The 19239-nt window shown below is 43.0% G+C and overlaps 1 protein-coding gene and 2 long non-coding RNA genes across 3 annotated transcripts; 1 reads left to right on the top strand and 2 right to left on the bottom strand.

Annotated features, from left to right (window-relative positions):
- Positions 1 to 1750: 1750 nt before the first annotated feature.
- Positions 1751 to 4811, bottom strand: LOC123184753 (uncharacterized). Its single transcript, XR_006493071.1, has 3 exons — positions 3079 to 4811; positions 2900 to 2985; positions 1751 to 2706 (listed from the first exon to the last, which is right to left on the bottom strand). It is a non-coding gene; the product is annotated as an uncharacterized lncRNA (long non-coding RNA).
- A 1250-nt stretch (positions 4812 to 6061) lies between these two features.
- On the bottom strand, positions 6062 to 7401 carry LOC123187517 (60S ribosomal protein L22-2). Its single transcript, XM_044599388.1, has 2 exons — positions 7040 to 7401; positions 6062 to 6433 (listed from the first exon to the last, which is right to left on the bottom strand). The coding sequence occupies exons 1-2, from the start codon at positions 7285 to 7287 to the stop codon at positions 6289 to 6291; spliced, it is 393 nt and encodes a 130-aa protein (XP_044455323.1). The 5' UTR covers positions 7288 to 7401; the 3' UTR covers positions 6062 to 6288.
- Positions 7402 to 9925: 2524 nt separating this feature from the next.
- LOC123184754 (uncharacterized) lies at positions 9926 to 16278 on the top strand. The gene is made up of 4 exons (XR_006493072.1): positions 9926 to 10074; positions 15120 to 15286; positions 15428 to 15487; positions 15635 to 16278. It is a non-coding gene; the product is annotated as an uncharacterized lncRNA (long non-coding RNA).
- The last annotated feature ends 2961 nt before the right edge of the window (positions 16279 to 19239 follow it).

Raw genomic sequence — 19239 nt, forward strand, 5'->3', positions numbered from 1 at the left:
ATTACATTGCCTGGCATTTGACAAAGAATGGTGTTTTCTCTGTTCGATCCGCGTATTACAAACAATGGGAAGAAACCTATGTTACTGCTTCGGGTTCTGTTGGTTATGGAGGATCATCATCGCATCCAGTGTGGAAGAGTTTGTGGAATCTTAAACTACCGGGGAAGGTTAAAATCTTTCTATGGCGATGCCTACACAACGCCATACCATGTTTATCTGTCCTGGCAAACCGCCACATTGGGAACAACTCACAGTACCCTGTATGCTCAAGTGGAGCTGAGGATATCATGCATGCACTCTTTAATTGCCCCCGGGCAAGAGCTATCCGGGAGGCTCTCGGGGTAGGGAAAGAAATGCAGAACGCAGTTCTGGTTGATCGAGCTGGTTCTGCAGTGATCGAATTTTTTCTATGCGACAAATCTTTCCAACGCCCGTTTATGGAACCAGTGCAAATCCCTGAATTATTAGCGACTGCATGTTGGTTTATCTGGTGGCAGAGAAGACAGCTGGTCAGAGGAGAACCAGTGCAAAATTCTGAACAAACGGCTCTATCGTTGCATGCTCTAACACTGAATTTTGTGAAAGCTCGTGGTAAGGTGGCACAACCCCAGCGAATTAACAAATGGAGACCATCTCTAGAAGGACAGCTGATCCTTAATGTAGATGCATCTTTTTCAGAGCTTGATTATACACGAGCAAGTGGAGCAGTCATTCGTGATAATCGGGGCAGATTTATCAAGGCAGCAACAGCTCGTCTGTATCATGTGCCGGACGTGGTCTCAGCTGAAGCTGCTGCACTTCTGGAAGGCCTCAAATTACTTCAGAGCACTGGTTGTAACAATGCTGTGATTAGGATGGATGGATAGTCTGACAGTGGTGGAGGCGCTGCAGAACAATGAGGGTCACTCGATGGTGGCGGCTCCCATTCTGGAAGACTGTCGAGATATAACTTCGAGATTTCGGGAAGGTGGTAGTTGAACATTGTTTTAGAGATTTAAATGTAGTAGCACATGAGCTAGCTAGATGGGGGAGTTCAAATAACCCTGAGATTTGGTTAGATATCCCTCCAGATTTTATCTTAAGACCTCTAGCAGTGGATGTAACCTTGGTGTGAGTTAATAAAGCTAGCCTTCCCGTCAAAAAAAAATGCTGCTGCTGTAACTTTTTCTCCCTCTGAAATGCATCGTCAGCACCACTGTCTTTTGCCTCAAAAGAGTATAATGCGAAGCCTAATAGGATCAAGCTAATGAGCACTGAGAGGGAGCTCTGAAGGTTGTCTATGGAGATGAGCTAAAGCAATATCGTGTGCTTTTGGACTATGGCAGGGAGCTAAGACACACCAATCATGCAATAGCTTGTATCTAAACCTAAACAGTGGTGCCTTGAGTACATTGTACTTCTTTCAAGAGGCTGTTTTCTTCATGGATGTCACAGTGAAAATAACAAGGGCCAGGCCTTGACTGCATCCAAATGATTGTATATTCCTAGTTTGCTATGGCAGTGGTTGAGTGCGGCGCAAGTGTAGCTGGAAATGGTTCTTCGACACCTTAAAGCAAGACCTTCGGATAAACAACACGGCTGGGTTGCCATTTTATTTTCTTCTTTGACTAATTTGGAATTAAGACAAAAATGGTATGTGTGCAATCTGGGGCTTACAACAATTTTGCTTCGCCCACACCGACCTGTTTCTCATATTCAAGCTTGTAGAGGTTTTTATAGTGTACATTTCTATGTAAAAATATAAAGCTACAAAATATGAAATGTGAGCTAATAGGTTTTACCATTGTATCAGGAATAACCAGATGGATTAAGGATCACGCTCTAGATCACTGATTACAATTCTACATCAGTAGCAGGTTTAGCAGGTCACTTATTACAATGCTACGTCAGTAGCAGGCTTAGCATGAACATCCAAGAAACTGAGAAAACGTTCACAATGGTACGTCAGTAGCAGGTTTAGCATGGAGGTCCAAGAAACGGATAAAAGGTTCGCAGGATTAAAGCAGGCTTATTATAAGGTGCACCTGACATCTCCTTTCGCTCTGAATCAGCTAAGCCTGCATATTCTAAAAAAGCTTCATCTGAATCAGAGAATCAGCTAAGCCTACATATTATAGAAGAGCTTCTGTATGAAGTACGATCTTGCGTTTGTGAACAGCCAACAGTGAAAAACAAACACCAAGAAGCAAATCAGTGTTGATCCACTGCCAAATCTGATGTCCTACAGTTGGCCTTAAGCCCTTAATGGTCAACATCTACTGTATCTCCTTAACTTACACTAATTTCTTCACCAGGGCACCAGCTTGTGGATTATATTCCAATGGATCTTTTTGATTCCTGCTGTTATTAACGTGTCTCTACCTAGCTTATGCACTTGCCTGTTCCCCTCTTGGAAGACACCATTACCTTAATTAAGAGCACTTCTTTTCTCTCAAACCAGAACCAAACTTGGCCATATAAGATCTGCAACATATAAGGGCTCAGCCGTGGCGACCACAGCAAAGGTGCTTGGCCATATAAATTTGCTATATGGAGACGCTTAGTAGTGGTGACCGCACGGAAGGCCTTGTATACACTATAAGTAAGGTAAGTGACGTCCGGGGCTTGCTCTAGAAGATGAACTGCGAATGAATCACCACAAATTGCCACTGTTGATGCAGCTGCATCTATTGCTGCACCTCGAGCAGAAGCTGGGCATGAACCACCCTACACATTGAGGAGATGGAAATCTGATTTAGGTTATGATGGGCAAAAGTGTGGTTATCTTTGAACATGAGTTTACTATGGATGGCAGAATGGAAGATTATTCAGTACATGTGAACAAAGTGTCCAGGTCGAGCCAGATAAGTTTTAAATTCGTACATGAACAATTCCAATCATAATGAAAGGAAAATAGTACCTCCTATTGCTGAAGTCCTTTATTCTGCATATCCAATTTTTCCTGTATGGATGAGTCTTCTCTTTCCATTTCTTCATCAACTACACCTGGAAAAGAAGGGTGCTTATTAGAGAAAGTGTCAAACACATGGTATTGTTTCAGTAACTTACTTAGCACTTTGAGTGCTCCTGCTTGACAACCTGAATCTAGATCGTCCATAAGCATGCCCTTATACAGTGAAAGTTGATCATGCAAACGATATCTGCAAACAATGTCACATGTTTGGCTCTCGAGCCTTGAGCAAGAGAAATCAAAACAGAAAACTGGGGAAAATTAACATATGGCCCATGACAATCAAGACCACAGCAATATGTATATTTGAAGTTCAAACAGATTACCTCTTTAGTACAATCTCCATCAACACTTGATCTGATGCATTTTGTGCCTGCTTTTCATCTGAAGTTTGCTCGCAGAAGGCAAGCAAAATCCCATAAACCCAACACGTTACCGATGGGGTTAAATATGCAAGTCCATGATACTGTAACTCATCTCAAAATAGAATGGCCAGGCTCAAGATTTACATAGGGAGAAGATGACAAGTCGTGTACTGAATAAATTAAACTGCTCCAGATGGAAGGGCATTAGAAAGAGTAAAAGAGTAGAGAACTTCTGTAGTGTTACTTCAGCTTCCAAGTGCTGAATCTATAATAAGATCCACAATCCGCTCAGAAAAAAAATCCACAAACCCAGCAGCTGCTGCAACGAATTTCTTTTATCATCAGTTATGGTATGCATCACGTTAAGATGTGATTCTGATTTCAAAGGGATGGTGCAGTTACAATTAGCTCCTCAATTTTCTAGTATCTCATAGCCTTGAAATTCACTAACATCCATTACTCGTAGTCTCGTACTCATACTCGTATACATATGGCAGACTTGCAAACCAGCATCTGATTAAAACAATCGACCAACCGGCAATACCCCATAATATGTTCCTCACTTTCTTAACATCATAAGAGTTAACTGGATTGTACAAAAGAGAACGGAGAGGCAAAGGATTATCTTTCTTTTTTGTACAGAACGGAGGAGGGAAAGAGAGCCTGCCGAGGGTCAGACAGCGGCACCGGATAGCGGAGATTGGCAGGAGAGCCAGAGAGCGACAAAGGCAGCGCTCTCGGCTCAATCCCTCCATGGATGCCTGCTTCTCCTGGTTGGTCTCGTGGAGCCGTGGACGTCGACGAACAAGATTGGAGCCATCCCAACCTGGCAACCTCGTCCGCACCACACCCTCAGGTCGTAGGGGGAGACGGCACATGGCGAGCCAGGCCGGGGCGCTCGGACTGCCGTGGCCGGCGGAGGCCTCGGCCGTTGTACCCGGGGTGTGGGTGGCGCACGCAGGGCCGACCTTAGGCAGCGGCGGTGCGCCCCCGCCATCGATGTTGTAGATTTTCGAGGAGAGGTCAATGGCGGCGTGAATATGGCCATGCCGGCGGGGCCGATTGACGCCAGCGCTCTCGAGGTTGGGCTGGAGCTGGGGGGTGGCAAGGGGATCGGAGCGGCTGGAGGGGAGGATGCTCTGGGCGGCAAGGGGATGGCATGGGGAGGATGTTGTAGATCATGGGGATGGCAACGGCTCATAAATATTCTAGTAGAAGTGCGGCACAAAAGTAGCTGTCTTCAACACCTTAAAGCAAAACCTTCGGATAAACAACACGGCAGCATGTACTATCATGTCATATAAGCCGATCACGCAACACAAAAAGAGTTCCTAGGTCTTGGATGTGTCTTTGACCATGATCAGCCATCGGTCTCTCAGCTTACCACCACTATCAAAGACGAGGAGCGCCTCTGGGCCAAGGCAGGTGCCGCAGGGATAAGAAATATCATCCCCGAGAGTTAGCCTTTTTTGTTTTTTGGGGATGAGCAACCCCTTTGATTTGTTTGCTCCAACACCAGCAGACTTGCCTTGCGGGTGTGTGTAACCTCATGTTGAAACTCTTCTTGTATCAATTAAAAGACACGCAACTTGTGTATTCGCGCAAAAAAAAAAAGAATTCCTAGGTTCAAAGCATCATGTTTTGTGTTACGCACTTGTACCAGAGCTTTCACTCAGTTCACAAGAGGGTTGTTCTAAAGAATTGTTTGCTGGCTTGTGCAAGGACCGGTTACCTACCACAATTTCGACGAGACGTTGATAGGCTAAACATTACGATTAAGAGGGCGATCTGAAACTAGGTCTTGGAATTTGGGGGAGAAGAATGGGGTGGTGGATGCTGCTGAGTCAGTAGCCTTTCGTCCGCAACTCCTGCCATGATGCCAGCAAAGGAAATTGCTTCTGCTTCTCTCAGAAAGAAAATTCGTGGCTTTCATGTTGTTTGTACAGGATATTAATATCATGTTAATGTTGTCGCGCATGATGAACAATGAGATGTTGGAAATTGGGACCAATGCACATATATTCATGCTGTTTGGATAAAAGCATAGCCTAATGATATCTTCCGTAGTTCCGTATCAATACTGTAAATTTGGTACGTCAATTTGACAGCAGCAGACATCATACTCAAATTCCTGGAGGGTCGGCGTTATTGAAACATGCTATCAGGATCTTAGAATGGGAGAGAACTCAGCCGTGCAGTGGCAACTGCAGACCATCACGAAAAGGTCTCTAAAATCAGACAGGAGAAAACTTCAGAATGAAAAGCAGCACCATTTCGCACAGCAGTTCAGTACTTGCCTTTGGAACCATAGTTGAGGCGGCAAAATATAAGGATTCTTCAAGCTAAACCATCAAAACTCAATCAAGCCCAACATAAAATAGGTGATAACTGGAGGTACTCAGATCGAGTATCAAAATTCAACAACCTCATGTTCCACATAACAAAGGAGCAAAGCCATCGCTGACCGGCGGCTCAAACAGTGGGAGAAGGGTCGCAGGGGCAGGGTTTTTGGGTGTGGTCGGCCGAGCCAGGGCAGGCGGAGTCAAGGGCAGCCAGCCGGTCATGCCTGCTCTGAGTCGAGGTGTTTGGAGTCCAACATTACTGGCATCCAGATTGTAGGATTTCAGAAGGTCGGACCAGTGATAGAGAAATTAGAGGTATAGCAAAAATAAGCAAGTGGCAACTGTACACATAAATCCACACTAGTGGAGTAGGTTCGAAATCAGACTGAAGAAAACTTTAGGAGTGAAAAGCACCACTGCTTCGCACCGCAGTTCGGTGGAAACAGGAACAAATCTCCATAATACTCGTCTATTAGGTTCAGACATATGGATACACAGCAGACAAAATATAAGGATTCTTCGAATTAAACCATCCATGTTCAAAGGGGCACAACATAAGATAGGTGGATAACTAGGAGGTACTCAGATCAAGTATCAAAACTCAACAAGCACTACAATATAACAATGCACTCTAATCCTCCTCCTCGCCCTCATTCTCAGCGATGTTGAAGTACCGGAGCTCGTACACGTTGCGCTCCTTGTTGGCTGCGATCACGCGAAGCCAGTCCCGCACGTTGTGCTTCTTCAAGTACTTCTTGGTCAAGTACTTGAGGTACCTGAGAAGATCAAAGAATGATGCAATTAGGCTAAATGGGAACAACCGATGTAATTTGTTGTACAGCCAGAACGAAATAGCCGATCATCTATCTTTCTTGCAAATGTTGGATAATGAATAGTATAACTGGCCTGGATGTTCAGTGTTTAGGCAAGGTAAAAATAAGTTCCAACGCCAAGGCAATGATAAGTTACAACATTCAGACAAATCAAGTTATCACGTTTAAGGTTCCAATGGTGTTATCCACAAATACCCAAGCTGCACAAACAAAATAAAGTGTAAACAATACACTTACAAGGATCACGATATATATTGTGGCATTCAAGTTTTGAATAATGTTGACGATCGAAAAATATTCAGCTAATTGAGTTAGACATTTGCATTTAGGAAAAGCTAGAGCGCTCTGTACAAAGGTGAAAGCTAGAACGCTCTGTCATGATATACTAGTTCTTCCTGCAGCTACAGACAACAACCGAAACAACAGACATATTGACCAATCGCAACTACGTCACCGCAAAATGAACCAATCCAAGCTCATGCTTAGTTCTCAGATCTATCACGCACAGGCAAAGGGATGATGGGGCGTGGAAGGGCGCGCGGGGTATACCTCTTGGAGAAGGCGCCGTCGGAGGTGACGGTGACCTTGCTCTTGTCGCGCGTGACGGTGACGGAGTCGCCGAGGTTGCCGGCCTTGCCGCCGGCGACCTTGATGCGCTCCTGGAGGAACTTCTCCAGCGACGCGATCTCCATGATCTTGTCCTCCACGGGCTTGGTGCAGTCGATCACGAAGGAGACGGACCCCTTCTTCTTGCCCTTGGCGGCCGCCGCCGCCGCCGCCGCCGCGCCGCGAGCCATCTCACCTTCTCTTCCTCCTCGGCCGGTGCTCGCTCGGGTTGGGTGGGGGGTTCGTGTGGCGGCGCGCAGGCGGCTAGGGTTAGAAGAAGGGCAAGCGAGAGAGGGGTCGCGCGCTATATATAGGCCTTGTGGGCTGCCATTCTCGTGGGGCAAGTGCTGGGCTGGCTCGTTGGGTCTCCGCGAGATTGGAATTACGGGGATAGAGAGGTTGGGCTTAGGTTGGATCTTTGAAGGTACCTAAGGCCCATATAGCAATTGAGCATTCAATGTGAGGAGGTGCTTTGGGGAGCAACTAATTAAGGGGTGCCTTTTACAAAATAATAATAATAATAATAAGGGGTGCCTTTTGAATGACTCCCGTGGAGGTCACTTTTTTTTGGATAAAAGCCAACATGGCAGTTTATATTTCATGTGTAAACATGATACATCGTTTGTCAAAACATCAACCAGAAACCCCGGAGGCTCCGATTTCCAAACAATAGTTCGAGAGACCTCTGAGTTCCTAGCTAACAAATCTGCCACCATATTGGCCTCCCTAGGACAATGAGAAAAACTATAGATATAAAATTACGAGCTAGAAAAGAGCATTCTTCGTAGATTGCCGCTGCCGAGCCAAGAGAATTCCCGCAGTTTTGCATGATGTCGATAACTTCCATGCAGTCCCCTTCCCCGTGGAGGTCACCCTTGGGATTTTAGTTTTTTTACTTTCCTGCACGCTTTTTTTGGCTTTTCGATTTTTACTTGATTTTTTCTAAGTTTTGGCGGGTTGTTTTTATTTTTCAAAAAACATTGCTTATTTGCGAGAAGAGCACAGGCTATGCTTTCGCGGGAAACTCAAATGTGCTTCCTAAAAAGGGAAAAGCAGAGTTGTGCTTCTAAAAAATAGAAAAGTATAGTTGTGCTTTCAGGTTTTTGGTTTTTGATTATTTTCTGTTTTTGTCTTTTTACCTTTTTGGAATTTTTTGCCTTTTCTAGGTTATTCTATTCCCAAATTTTGCGAAAAAAAGTTCGTTCGAACCTATTAATATGATATCTAGTTTCAAATATCTCAATACAAAAATCCAACGGTCAAAATGGTTTGTGATTTAAATGCATGGTTTTAGCGATAAAATGTTTCGGTAAACAAAATATATGGAAAAAGGGAAAACTCTAAGGTTGCAATAAGTGGCGTACAAGAAGTGCACTATTGTCAGCAACAGCGAAGGTGGGAATGACCTTTGCAAGGGGTAACACGTAATTAGTTATTTTGACAAATACACCACGACCAATCCTACCATTCCCCGCATAGTAACGCCGGAATACCACACAAACACACACCCTCCAAGGGTACTGCTGCTACATGAACTGACCCATTTGACATTTCTCTTGTGTTTTTCCATCGGAACAGGTTTCCTTCGTTGTTTCTTTCTATGATTTTCTTCGGATTCCTTTTGGTCTATTATGTTATTAATTTTTATGTATTCATTTTAAAAATTTATGAATATTTGAACATTTTGAAAATACACGAGCATTTTTTAAATTGAGTATATATTGAAAATTCAGAAAAAAATTGAATTCACAAGCATTTCTTAAGATTCATAGAAAACGAAAAATTCATAAATTATTTCTATTCATGGAATTTTCCAATTCACGATTTAAAAAAATCATGAATATGTTTGTAATTGGGAAAATTTCTAAAATTCATGTATATGTTTTGAATTCACATATATTTTTAAAATTTGAAAAGATTTTTCTTGATGCACGAACAATTTTTAAATTTTGTCAAGTTTTTTTGAGTTTGCAAACTTTTTTCAATTCATGAATTGTTTTTTAATTTGTGAACACTATTTCAATCAGCAAATATTGTTGAAATTAGGGACACCGTTGGAACTCATTTGTAAACATTTTCTCAATTTATTATTTTCCTAATTTTGAACCTTTTAAAATTCGGTAATATTTCTAAATTTTGTGAACATTATTGATTTCATTAATAATTTTTTAGTTTGCGGACTCACTAGAATTTTTCAATTCATGAACATTTTTTTTCAATTTTGCAACAATTTAAGTTTCATAGAGTATTTTTAGAATTAGAAATCATAATAGAAAACTGGCCGGAAATAATACCAGATAAAATGTTTAAAATAAATGATCTGAAAAACAAACAAAAACTAATTAGCTTACTTATATATGGGTCGGTCCTGGGGTGGGCACTTTTGCGCCGAAAACAGAATACCGAACTGAACCAAACTAAATTAACCGGGATTAAGAGTTTATTCTGTTTTTATTATTTATTAGTTGAAAACCAAATTAACCATATACACCGAACCCTCTCAGACCTACTTGTTACGAGCTAGCCCAAGGAGACTAAAATATAAGTTAGCCGAAAGGCTGAAGCCCAGCCAATCATGCTCCTGATTATTCGCACTTGAAAGTGTCAAGGCGTACACACCCTAGCCGAAAGCCCAACCTAGTGCTGTTTTCTTTTCTGTTTCAGAATGACTAATTCACATCTAGATGATATTTAAGGATGTCACATCTAAGTGTTTGTACCGTCCGATCTGTCTCTGCTTTATTATTCGTGCACGAGGAGATTTGGGCCGGCCTTCGATTTTTGTTTGTTTATTGGGCTTGCTTTAGAATCTGAACAGTCTAACTTGATCTGGAGTCCCGTCCTCACTCTCCTCGCCTCTTTTCCCCTCCTCATCCCTTGTTCTGCCACCATTGTATTCCTTCTGACTCGAATCCAAGGGAGAGACGACCTGATCTGGTGGGCTTGTGGCGACAGAGATGGCAGGGGAATCCAGCGGAGTGAGTGTTCATCCCCTCTTTCTTTTCCTCGCCTTTTTTTCCTGTTTTCCCATGCCATCTAGGGGTGTTTGTTTGTTTTGAGGGATGAACATCAAGAACCTGGGGGGGGGGGGGGGGGGGGGGGGAGTGTTTATATGAGTGGCATACATGAGGTGCTTGCTGTTTTTTCGTGATATATTAGATTCGTTTGCATCACACATTTTTTAGAGAGAAAATGAAATGTTTTTAAGTGTGGAATGTCTGAATACATGCCTATATATGCAGCTGATGAATAGTAACTAGCAATCCAACCCGGTTATGTTCATGCCCATGGCTGTAGATTTGTTTTTCTGTGTGAATCTGATTGTAGCAGCGAGCACCCCCAGTTTTGTAACTTGAGTCTGTACATCTAGGGACTTCCAGTTTTTGTGTGTGTGTGAATCTGAATGTAGCAGCGAGCACCCCAGTTTTGTAATCTGAATGTAGCAGCTAGCACCCCATTTTGTAATCTTGAGTTTGTAGCACATACTACATATAGACAACAGACAGAGTTGCCTGCCATTTTTGTCTGAAATTTAAGAGGCATAATGCGAGTGGATAAACATTTTCAGTGGCATACATTGCAATCCTTCTTTTTTCAGACAGGAATGTTTGAATTTTTGTGTGTGTCTGTTTGTAGGGAGCATGTGTAGTCTTCTTCTGAATACTTCAAACTTCTCAGACTAAGCGAGGTCTTTTTGATTTCTTAAAAGTTGTGGCATATGGCACAACTCCAGAAATTGAAAGTATAGTAGTAGCAGGCCCGAATGTATAGCTTTTGTTTTTCATATTTTTACAGATTTTCTGTTAAAATCTTTTCTTGTTTGAAGATATGTGATTTCAAAATCTAACAAGAGTATTTTCTGATCTATGAGCACTAGAGAAATTTTATGTGATAAGGTAAGTGAAACAGATGGTAACTAGGTGGATAAACTCATCTGGTGCTGAACCTTTTTTGAAATGAACTTTGTTTCAGTTATATTATAGCAACCTAAACTTTCAGTATAGTCTACTCCAGATTCAACTTATTTTATAAGTTTTTTTAGTCTATAAGAGTTTTAGATGTCCACTCCTTCCGAGCAGGATGAGAAGTGTACAATGGAGGCGGTCTTAAGTACCTCTGAACACACCTCCTAGTTTGTTTTTGTACGCCCCCTAGTTCGTTTGTGTGTGTTTGTCGGGGTCCCCAGTCCAAACCGACCATCGACTCGCAAATAGGGGGGGGGGGTGTTTTCTTAGGGCCCCCAGTTGCAAGCTGACCATCGACTCACAACTAGGAGGTGAGTGTGTTTGTCGGTGCCCCTAGTTGCATGTTGACCATCGACTCGCAACTAGTGTCGGTGCCCTCAATTGCATGTCAACCAACGACTCGCAACTAAGGTTTGCGCGTGTTTTGTCGAGGGTCCGATCCCCAGTTGCATGCCGACCATCGACTCGCAACTAGGGGTGTGTGTGTTTGTCGGGGCACCCAGTTGCAAGCCGACCATCAAGTCACAACTAGGGGTGTGTGTTTGTCAAGGGTTCCCAGTTGCAAGCCGACCATCGACTCGCCACTAGGAGTGTGTGTGTTTGTCGAGAGTCCCCAGTTGCATGTCGATCATTGACTCACAACTAAGGTGCGTGTGCGTGTGCGTGTGTGTGTGTGTGTGTGTGTCGAGAGTCCCCAGTTGCAAGCCGAGCATCGACTCGTGACTAGGGGGAGTGTGTTTTTATTTGTTGAGGCTCCCCGTTTGTAAGCCGACCAGCGACTCGCAACTAGGGGCATGTTTGTTTTTCCAGGGACCCGGTTGCAAGCCGACCATCGACTCGCAACTAAGGGTGTGTCTGTGTTTGTCGAGAGTCCCCAGTTGCATGTCGATCATCGACTCACAACTAGGAGTGTGTGTGTTTGTCGAGGGTCCCCAGTTGCATCTAGACAATCGACTCGCAACTAGGGGTGTGTGTGTGTATGTGTGTTTATCGTGATCCCCAGTTGCATACCGACCATCGACTCGCAACTAGGGGTGTGTATGTTTTCTTGGGGCCCCCACTTGTAAGCCGACCATCGACTCGCAACTAACGGTGTGAGTTTGTGTGTTGATGGTCCCCAGTTGCATGTCAACCATCAACTCACAATTAGGGGTGTGTGTTTTGTTGAGGGTCCCCAGTTGCATGTCGACCAGTGACTCGCAACTAGGGGTGTGTGTGTTTTTTCGGGGGCCCCGATTGCAAGCCGACCATCGACTCACAACTAGGGTGTGTTTGTTTTTGTTTGTCGAGGGTCCCCAATTGCAAGCCGACCATCGACACGCAAGTAGGGAGGTGTGTGTTTTGTCGAGGGCCCCACTTGTAGACCACCGACTTGCAACTAAGGGTGTGTGTGTGTGTTTGTCGAGAGTCCCCAGTTGCATGTCAACCATCGACTCGCAACTGGGTGTGTGTGTGTTTTTGTTTGTCGAGTGTCCCCAATTGCAAGCCGACCATCGACACGCAACTAGGGTGTGTGTGTGTTTTGTCAGGGACCCCACTTGTAAGCCGGCCACCGACTCGCAACTAAGGGTGTGTGTGTGTGTTTGTCGAGAGTCCCTGGTTGCATGTCAACCATCGACTCACAACTAGGGGTGTGTGTTTTGTTGAGGGTCCCCAGTTGCACGTCGACCAGTAACTCGCAACTAGGGGCGAGTGTTTTTTCGGGGCCTTTGGTTGCAAGCCGACCATCGATTCACAACTAAGGGTGTGTGTGTGTGTGTTTGTCGAGAGTCCCCAGTTGCAAGCCGAGCATCGAATCACGACTAGGGGGTGTTTGTTTTTGTTTGTCAAGGGTCCCCAATTGCATGTCAACCATCGACTCGCAACTAGGGGTGTGTGTTTTGTCATGGCCCCAGTTGCAAGCCCACCATCAACTCACAACTAAGGGTGTATGTGTGTGTGTTTGTCGAGAGTCCCCAGTTGCAAGCCGAGCATCGACTTACAACTATGGGTGTGTGTGTTTGTCGAGACTCCCTAGTTGCAAGCCGAGCATCGACTCGCAACTAGGTGTGTGTGTGTGTGTGTGTGTGTGTTGTGGGTTCCCAATTGCATGCCGAACTTCGACTCGCAACTAGGGTGTGTGTGTTTTGTCGTGGCCCCCAGTTGCAAGCCGATCATCGACTCGCAACTAAGGGTGTGTATGTGTGTTTGTCGAGAGTCCCAAGTTGTAAGCCGACCATCGACTCGCAACTAGGGGTGTGTGTGTGTTTGTTGAGAGTCCCAAGTTGCAAGCCGCCCATCGACTCATGACTAGGGGTGTGTGTTTTGTTGAGGGTCCCTAGTTGCATGTCGACCAGTGACTCGCAACTCGGGGGGTGTTTTTTTGGGATCCCCTGATTGCAAGCCGACCATCGACTCGCAACTAGGGTGTGTGTGTTTTGTCATGGCCCCCGGTTGCAAGCCCACCATCGACTCGCAACTAAGCGTGTGTGTGTTTCTCGAGAGTCCCCAGTTGCAAGCCGACCATCGACTTGCAACTAAGGGTGTGTGCGTGTTTGTCGAGACTCCCATCGACTTGCAACTAGGGTGTGTGTGTTTTGACGTGGCCCCAGTTGCAAGTTAACCATCGACTCGCAACTAAGGGTGTGTGTGTTTATCGAGGGTCCCTAGTTGCAAGCCGACCACCAGCTCGCAACTAGGGGTGTGTGTTTTGTCAAGGGTCCCCAGTTGCATATCAACCATCGACTCGTAACTAGGCGGTGTGTGTGTTTGTTTAGGGCCCCCAGTTGCAAGCTGATCGTCGACTCGCAACTAGGGGGTGTGTGTTTTGTCGTCGCCCCCAGTTTCAAGCTGACCATCGACTCGCAACTAAGGGTGTGTGTGTTTTTCGAGGGTCCCCAGTTGCATGTCCACCATCGACTCGCAAGTACGAGTGTGTGTGTGTGTTTGTTGAGGGTCCCCACTTGCATGTCGACCATCGACTCGCAACTAGGGTGTGTGTGTGTTTTGTCATGGCCCCCAGTTGCAAGTCCACCATTGACTCGCAACTAAGGGGGTGTGTGTGTGTGTGTGTGTGTGTGTGTTTGTGTTTCCCGAGACTCCCCAGTTGTAAGCCGAGCATCGACTCGCAACTAGGTGTGTGTGTGTGTGTTTTGTCGTGGCCCCAATTGCAAGGCAACCATTGACTCACAAAGGGTGTGTGTGTGTTTGCTGAGGGCCCCCATTTACAATTATTCCATTTTTTGATAGTTTTTTTTTCTTTTTTGATGTAATAAAGATTTACAAGGTACTTCTTCATGAAACCCCTAAAGAAAAAAGGATTTCTAGTTTGTTTTAATATAACTGCAATTTTGATAGAGACCGAATCTGTTACATACTCAGAATTTGTTCAGTAAGACTGAATTTGTTAGATTCAGAGTATCATAGAATTTCTGAAAATTTAAGAGCGTGGTTATGTGGCAGGGGGTGATTTAGATGTACTCCCTCCGTCCAGAAATACTTGTCGCAGAAATGGATATAAATGGATGCATCTAAAACTAAAATACGTCTAGATACATCCATTCCTCCGACAAGTATTTTCGGACGGAGGGAGTAATTAGTAACATCGTTCTAGGCTTATGTGAAACCTTTGAGCAGGGGAGACCTGGACTTCATGCAGACTGAAATTAATAGTGTGTTGGTTATACAGACTGATATTTTGTTCATTCATACTGAATTTGTGTTCATCTAAGGCTGATTTTTTTGCTTGATTGAGGTTGTAATTCTCCCCCTAGTCAGTTTGAAATTCTCAGTGGTCAATCACATACTTTTGTTTTTCCAGAAATGGATTTTGTTGTGATTCAGACATGGAACCCTAGCAGTCATACAACTCCGATTCTAGGGGATTCTATATACTTTTTCCTCTTGTTTTCATTTCTGATTCTAGACATTCAATTTTTTTCCCATTGGTTGGTTCCTCCTAATATGTCTAATTATGTACGTGCTTGTCACAATACGATTACAACAATTTTTCCGTGCCCAGTTCATACTTGACTATTCTTCAAAATTCTTTGTTTATCTATTCTTGTTTCTTTTTACAGGGGGATGTAAGCAGAGATACCAACCATCAAAATTCAGAGAGCAATATCATCATTGAAGACCTGGACCAAACTTTTCATGGCAATGTTTCTGAAGTTGAGGCCTCTAATATTGATTTAACAGAAACGGATGCATCAGATGGCATGTTGCTTGATGGTATCAGAAAATGGTAAATCATTTTTCACCGCATCAAACTTTTTTGTGTTTTCGTGCTTCTTTTTTGCCTTCATAAGTTCAGTCTTGTTTGAATATAATCTGTTCTATAAGAGCCTAATTTTCTTTTTTGTTATTTTGGTTTTTTTGTATGCAGCTGCAAAAGAGTGATGAGAGTAAACATGGGAGGAATGTTTTGAAGGAGCAAAGCAGGAAGGTAAATTGTTTTTTATTTCAATTAACATCTTTTACCTACCACGCCATCGGTTTTTTATTATAAGTAGTGTGTTATCATGCCAAGTACTTTTTTGTTTGATAGAGCTGAGTTACTAATTTTAATTTGTCTTTTTTGCTTGATTATCAGATGGGAACAACCCAAGAATGTTTGAATAAAGGAAGAGCAAGTGCGTATATCAGATTTAGCATAGGGTGTTCTTCCAAGATAGTTGACAGTGTTTGCAAAAGCAATTACAGAATGGAGCTTGTGAAGAACTCTGGATTCGGATACATGCTTGTGAAGAACTCTGGATTCAAGCAATTTTGCCAAGGCCTACATCTGGTCCCAAGCTTTTTTTTTACAACAAACAAACAAATTAAGCCCACAAACACAAGGCCTAGGCCCAGGAAACTTGCCGAGAGTGTGGGGGTGGTGGAGGGGGAGAGGGACGGCCCAGCCCTGGAAGCGTCCAACAAAAAAGGACGAGCAACGACAAACAATCGAACGACTGGGTGACAAACAATCGAACGACAGAACAAGAACAGGGGCGATCGAGAGGCTACAAATAGGATGATGTCATGTTAGATGTGACATAATTATGTCACATCTAGATGTGTCCTAGACAGACCCTTTCTGTTTCTATGGTGACTGGTGCGTAGTGTTGTTTGTTTTGTGTGGAGTCTTATTCCATGTTTTCCTTTATATTTTCTTGTACGTGTAGATATTATTCCATAGTTCCGTTCACCTACCAAAACCGAAATATATTAGTCTATCAGGTTTGGTTTCTTCTATTTAGCTGATTTTTCGGTTGTTTTTGAGAAACCGAAATCACAATTAACCGAATGCCCACTAATAGTCGGTCCATAGGCGATGTTGTGCTGGTTGCAGGGTGCACGTCTGTGTGTTACCCAGCGGCCTACGCTCGTGCATCAGTGCATGCATGGGATGGCGTAGTAGTGGTGCTCGTTCGCCAACTAGCCCACACTCTAGTGTTCTTTTTTTTCTTTCTCGCCATTTTGTTGTTGTTTTGCTCTCTAAAAACCTGTCTACCTTTTCAAATTTTGAAAATGGTGGAATAAAATTTGGTCATGGGATTATAAAATAGTTCATGAATTTGAAAAAAGATTTGTGGATTCTCAAAAGTCAGAAGTAGTTCATAAATTTGAAAATTGTTTGTGAATTAGGAAAATGTTCAAGAAATTGAAAAAATGTTCATGTATTTGAAAAGTTCATGGATTTAAAAATATTCATCGACTTGGAAAATGTTCATAAATCTAAAAAACGTTTGTGAATTTGAAAGAAAATGTTCACAGATTAAAAGGTTAGTGAGTTTGAAAATATGACTCAAATTTGGAAAGCTTGTATGAATTAAAAAAAGGAATATGGAAGAAATTCACAAATATTCATGACTATTTCTTTTTATGAAACATTAGATTAAAAAGTAGATAAAAAACACAAAAGGGAAGAAAAACAAAGCTTCCCAGAAATATGAACATTTCAAAGAGTTATGGGCCGGTGAAAGGATCAAAATGGACCTAGAGAGGGGGTGATTAGGTACAAATACAGATTTTAATTCCTCTATTACTTTGCAATTTTAGGCAATTATACGGAATGTGAAAGTGAGCATAACAATTGTAAAGTATAAGATCTTTATGATGTGAGAGTATAAGATCAAGGCTATTTATCATGTGTATGAGTGGTATATTTGCATTGAATATGAATGGATAAGCACATGATATGAGAGTGGAATATGTTCAAAACTATGAGCATGTGCTTATTTTTTTGTGATCCCCATTGATCCCCTCTTAATAGTGCAGAGTCCCTATGCCCAAGAACAAAACCGAAGAAGGCTACACCTATATGTTTATCTTCGTCTCTCCATTCTTGAGCCATATTCATTTAAATGGGTTCATTATCCACACACAATTATTTCACATGGTGATATTGACCGAACCTCGATGGCGAGATCCGATCCGTTGTTGCGGTCCGATCTTTCACGACACTCCACCTCCAATAGCAGCAACCTCTCGCCCGCGCACGCGATGTACACGAAATGGAGGGTTTGAACCTTGCGGCTCTGCACGAGAAAACCAATCTCGACGACGGTACTCACGCGCAAAACAATTTCCTCGCAGAAATCACAACACAGAGGTTTTCTAAAACTTCCTCCAAAACTTAGGGATTTTTAGACAGCTTCCCCCAAAACTCGATACATGTATTTACCCTAAAACCACATCATATTTATTCATAAAATATAACCTGATTTTTACAGCAACACACTATGGCTTTATATAGCAGCCAGAACATTTATCCTGACTTGGAAAGCAAGCTCCCTGACTAAAACTCACGGAAAACAAAGAAAGGAAACCTGGATCGGACGCCATATTTAAATAATACTAAAAGATTATATGCTTTATATTCTAGCAATATAATCCTTACAAAAGATTGACCTGGACTCTTTTGAACTTGTGCGTAGACATCTAACTGTTGTGTTGGTGGACCCCATCCAATATCACATAAGTTTAAACAGTCACGTATCTTCATGATTGGTTTGTTAAAGGGTAGACCACCCTTCTTCTTGCGTGGACGAAATAAGAAAATAATTCGAACCCTTGTTCTAGAGAATCGTGCAAAGAAATCAACAAATATATTTGTTGTTTTATCTCTGACCAACGTACGTAACCTGCATGCATATCTATCAATCCTTGGCTGGTCTCTTTCCTCCAAAAGATAAAAACAAGCTCCCTTTGTACTATACGTGCAAGTACTAGTCTGTTTTAGCATGAAGACAATGATGCATCTGGTCAGCTCCAGGCTTGCTCCTCTAGTTTGCTCGTGTGTACTTTCCTGATTGACCAATGTAATCGTTGTTTGTCTCAACTTGTTCTGATCATTGCACGATGTTGCATGCCTGGACGTAACAGCGACTAGCTCATCGACGTCTTCGTATTTCTGCCGTAGACAGGTTGAAATATGTACATCGCCCACTGTGATTTCTAATGGTGCAGCAACAACTTGATCCCGACCATTAGCTTGTGCGTCGTCATTGTAATCGGTACACTTACAACCGGTTGTATCACATGGACTAAAACATGGGATACACTTAGCAAATGTGATTAGTCCCAACATTGAAACATACTTAAAAGGCAAGATTGCACTTTCAGGCGTCCCAATTAGTAAGAGGCCTAAGAAACTCTCAGTGTACCATCTCTCAAATGAGACTAGTGACGGTGCTAGCCACCTCCAATACAAACACTTTCGACTCCGCGATGACTGATACCGCTGGAGGAACCACCGACCTGATGTGGACAGAGAGGAAGAAACAAGACCCTCGACAAGACTTTCACAGTCATCAAGGTTTTGCTTGGACACAAACGATGGCTCCTTGAAGACATCGTAGGAACACATTGAGGCGGTGACCTGAAACTTTTATTCGTGATGACTACATCGGCACCAGCCGAGCAACGTCACCTAACAAACTAATTCTGTACGTAGAGTCCATTATTAGACCATTTATATACCAGTTGAACAACAACTACTCTCTAGATCAACAACAATTAATATGGATCTGAGGGTGTAACCGTTTTTTAACTGAAAACAACAACTCCCTCTATATCGAAATATGAGACTTTTTTTGTGTAGTTGACTATAAAATCATCCTATATTACTGTTGATAATTAGGCCTTATTAAAAATAACACGACCCTAAGAAATAATGAGGTAGGATCTATTATGAGACCATCTATATACCAA

Source organism: Triticum aestivum, chromosome 2A (genome assembly GCF_018294505.1).
Source record: "Triticum aestivum cultivar Chinese Spring chromosome 2A, IWGSC CS RefSeq v2.1, whole genome shotgun sequence".
NCBI classification, from domain to species: domain Eukaryota; kingdom Viridiplantae; phylum Streptophyta; class Magnoliopsida; order Poales; family Poaceae; genus Triticum; species Triticum aestivum.

Excerpts from the sequence above, each read along its gene's own strand:
- LOC123187517 (XM_044599388.1), bottom strand. The coding sequence starts at position 7,287 with ATGGCTCGCGGCGCGGCGGCGGCGGCGGCGGCGGCCGCCAAGGGCAAG. Across the intron at positions 6,434-7,039 it reads GACGGCGCCTTCTCCAAGAG|GTACCTCAAGTACTTGACCA; the intron begins GTATACCCCGCG and ends TGATCTTCTCAG.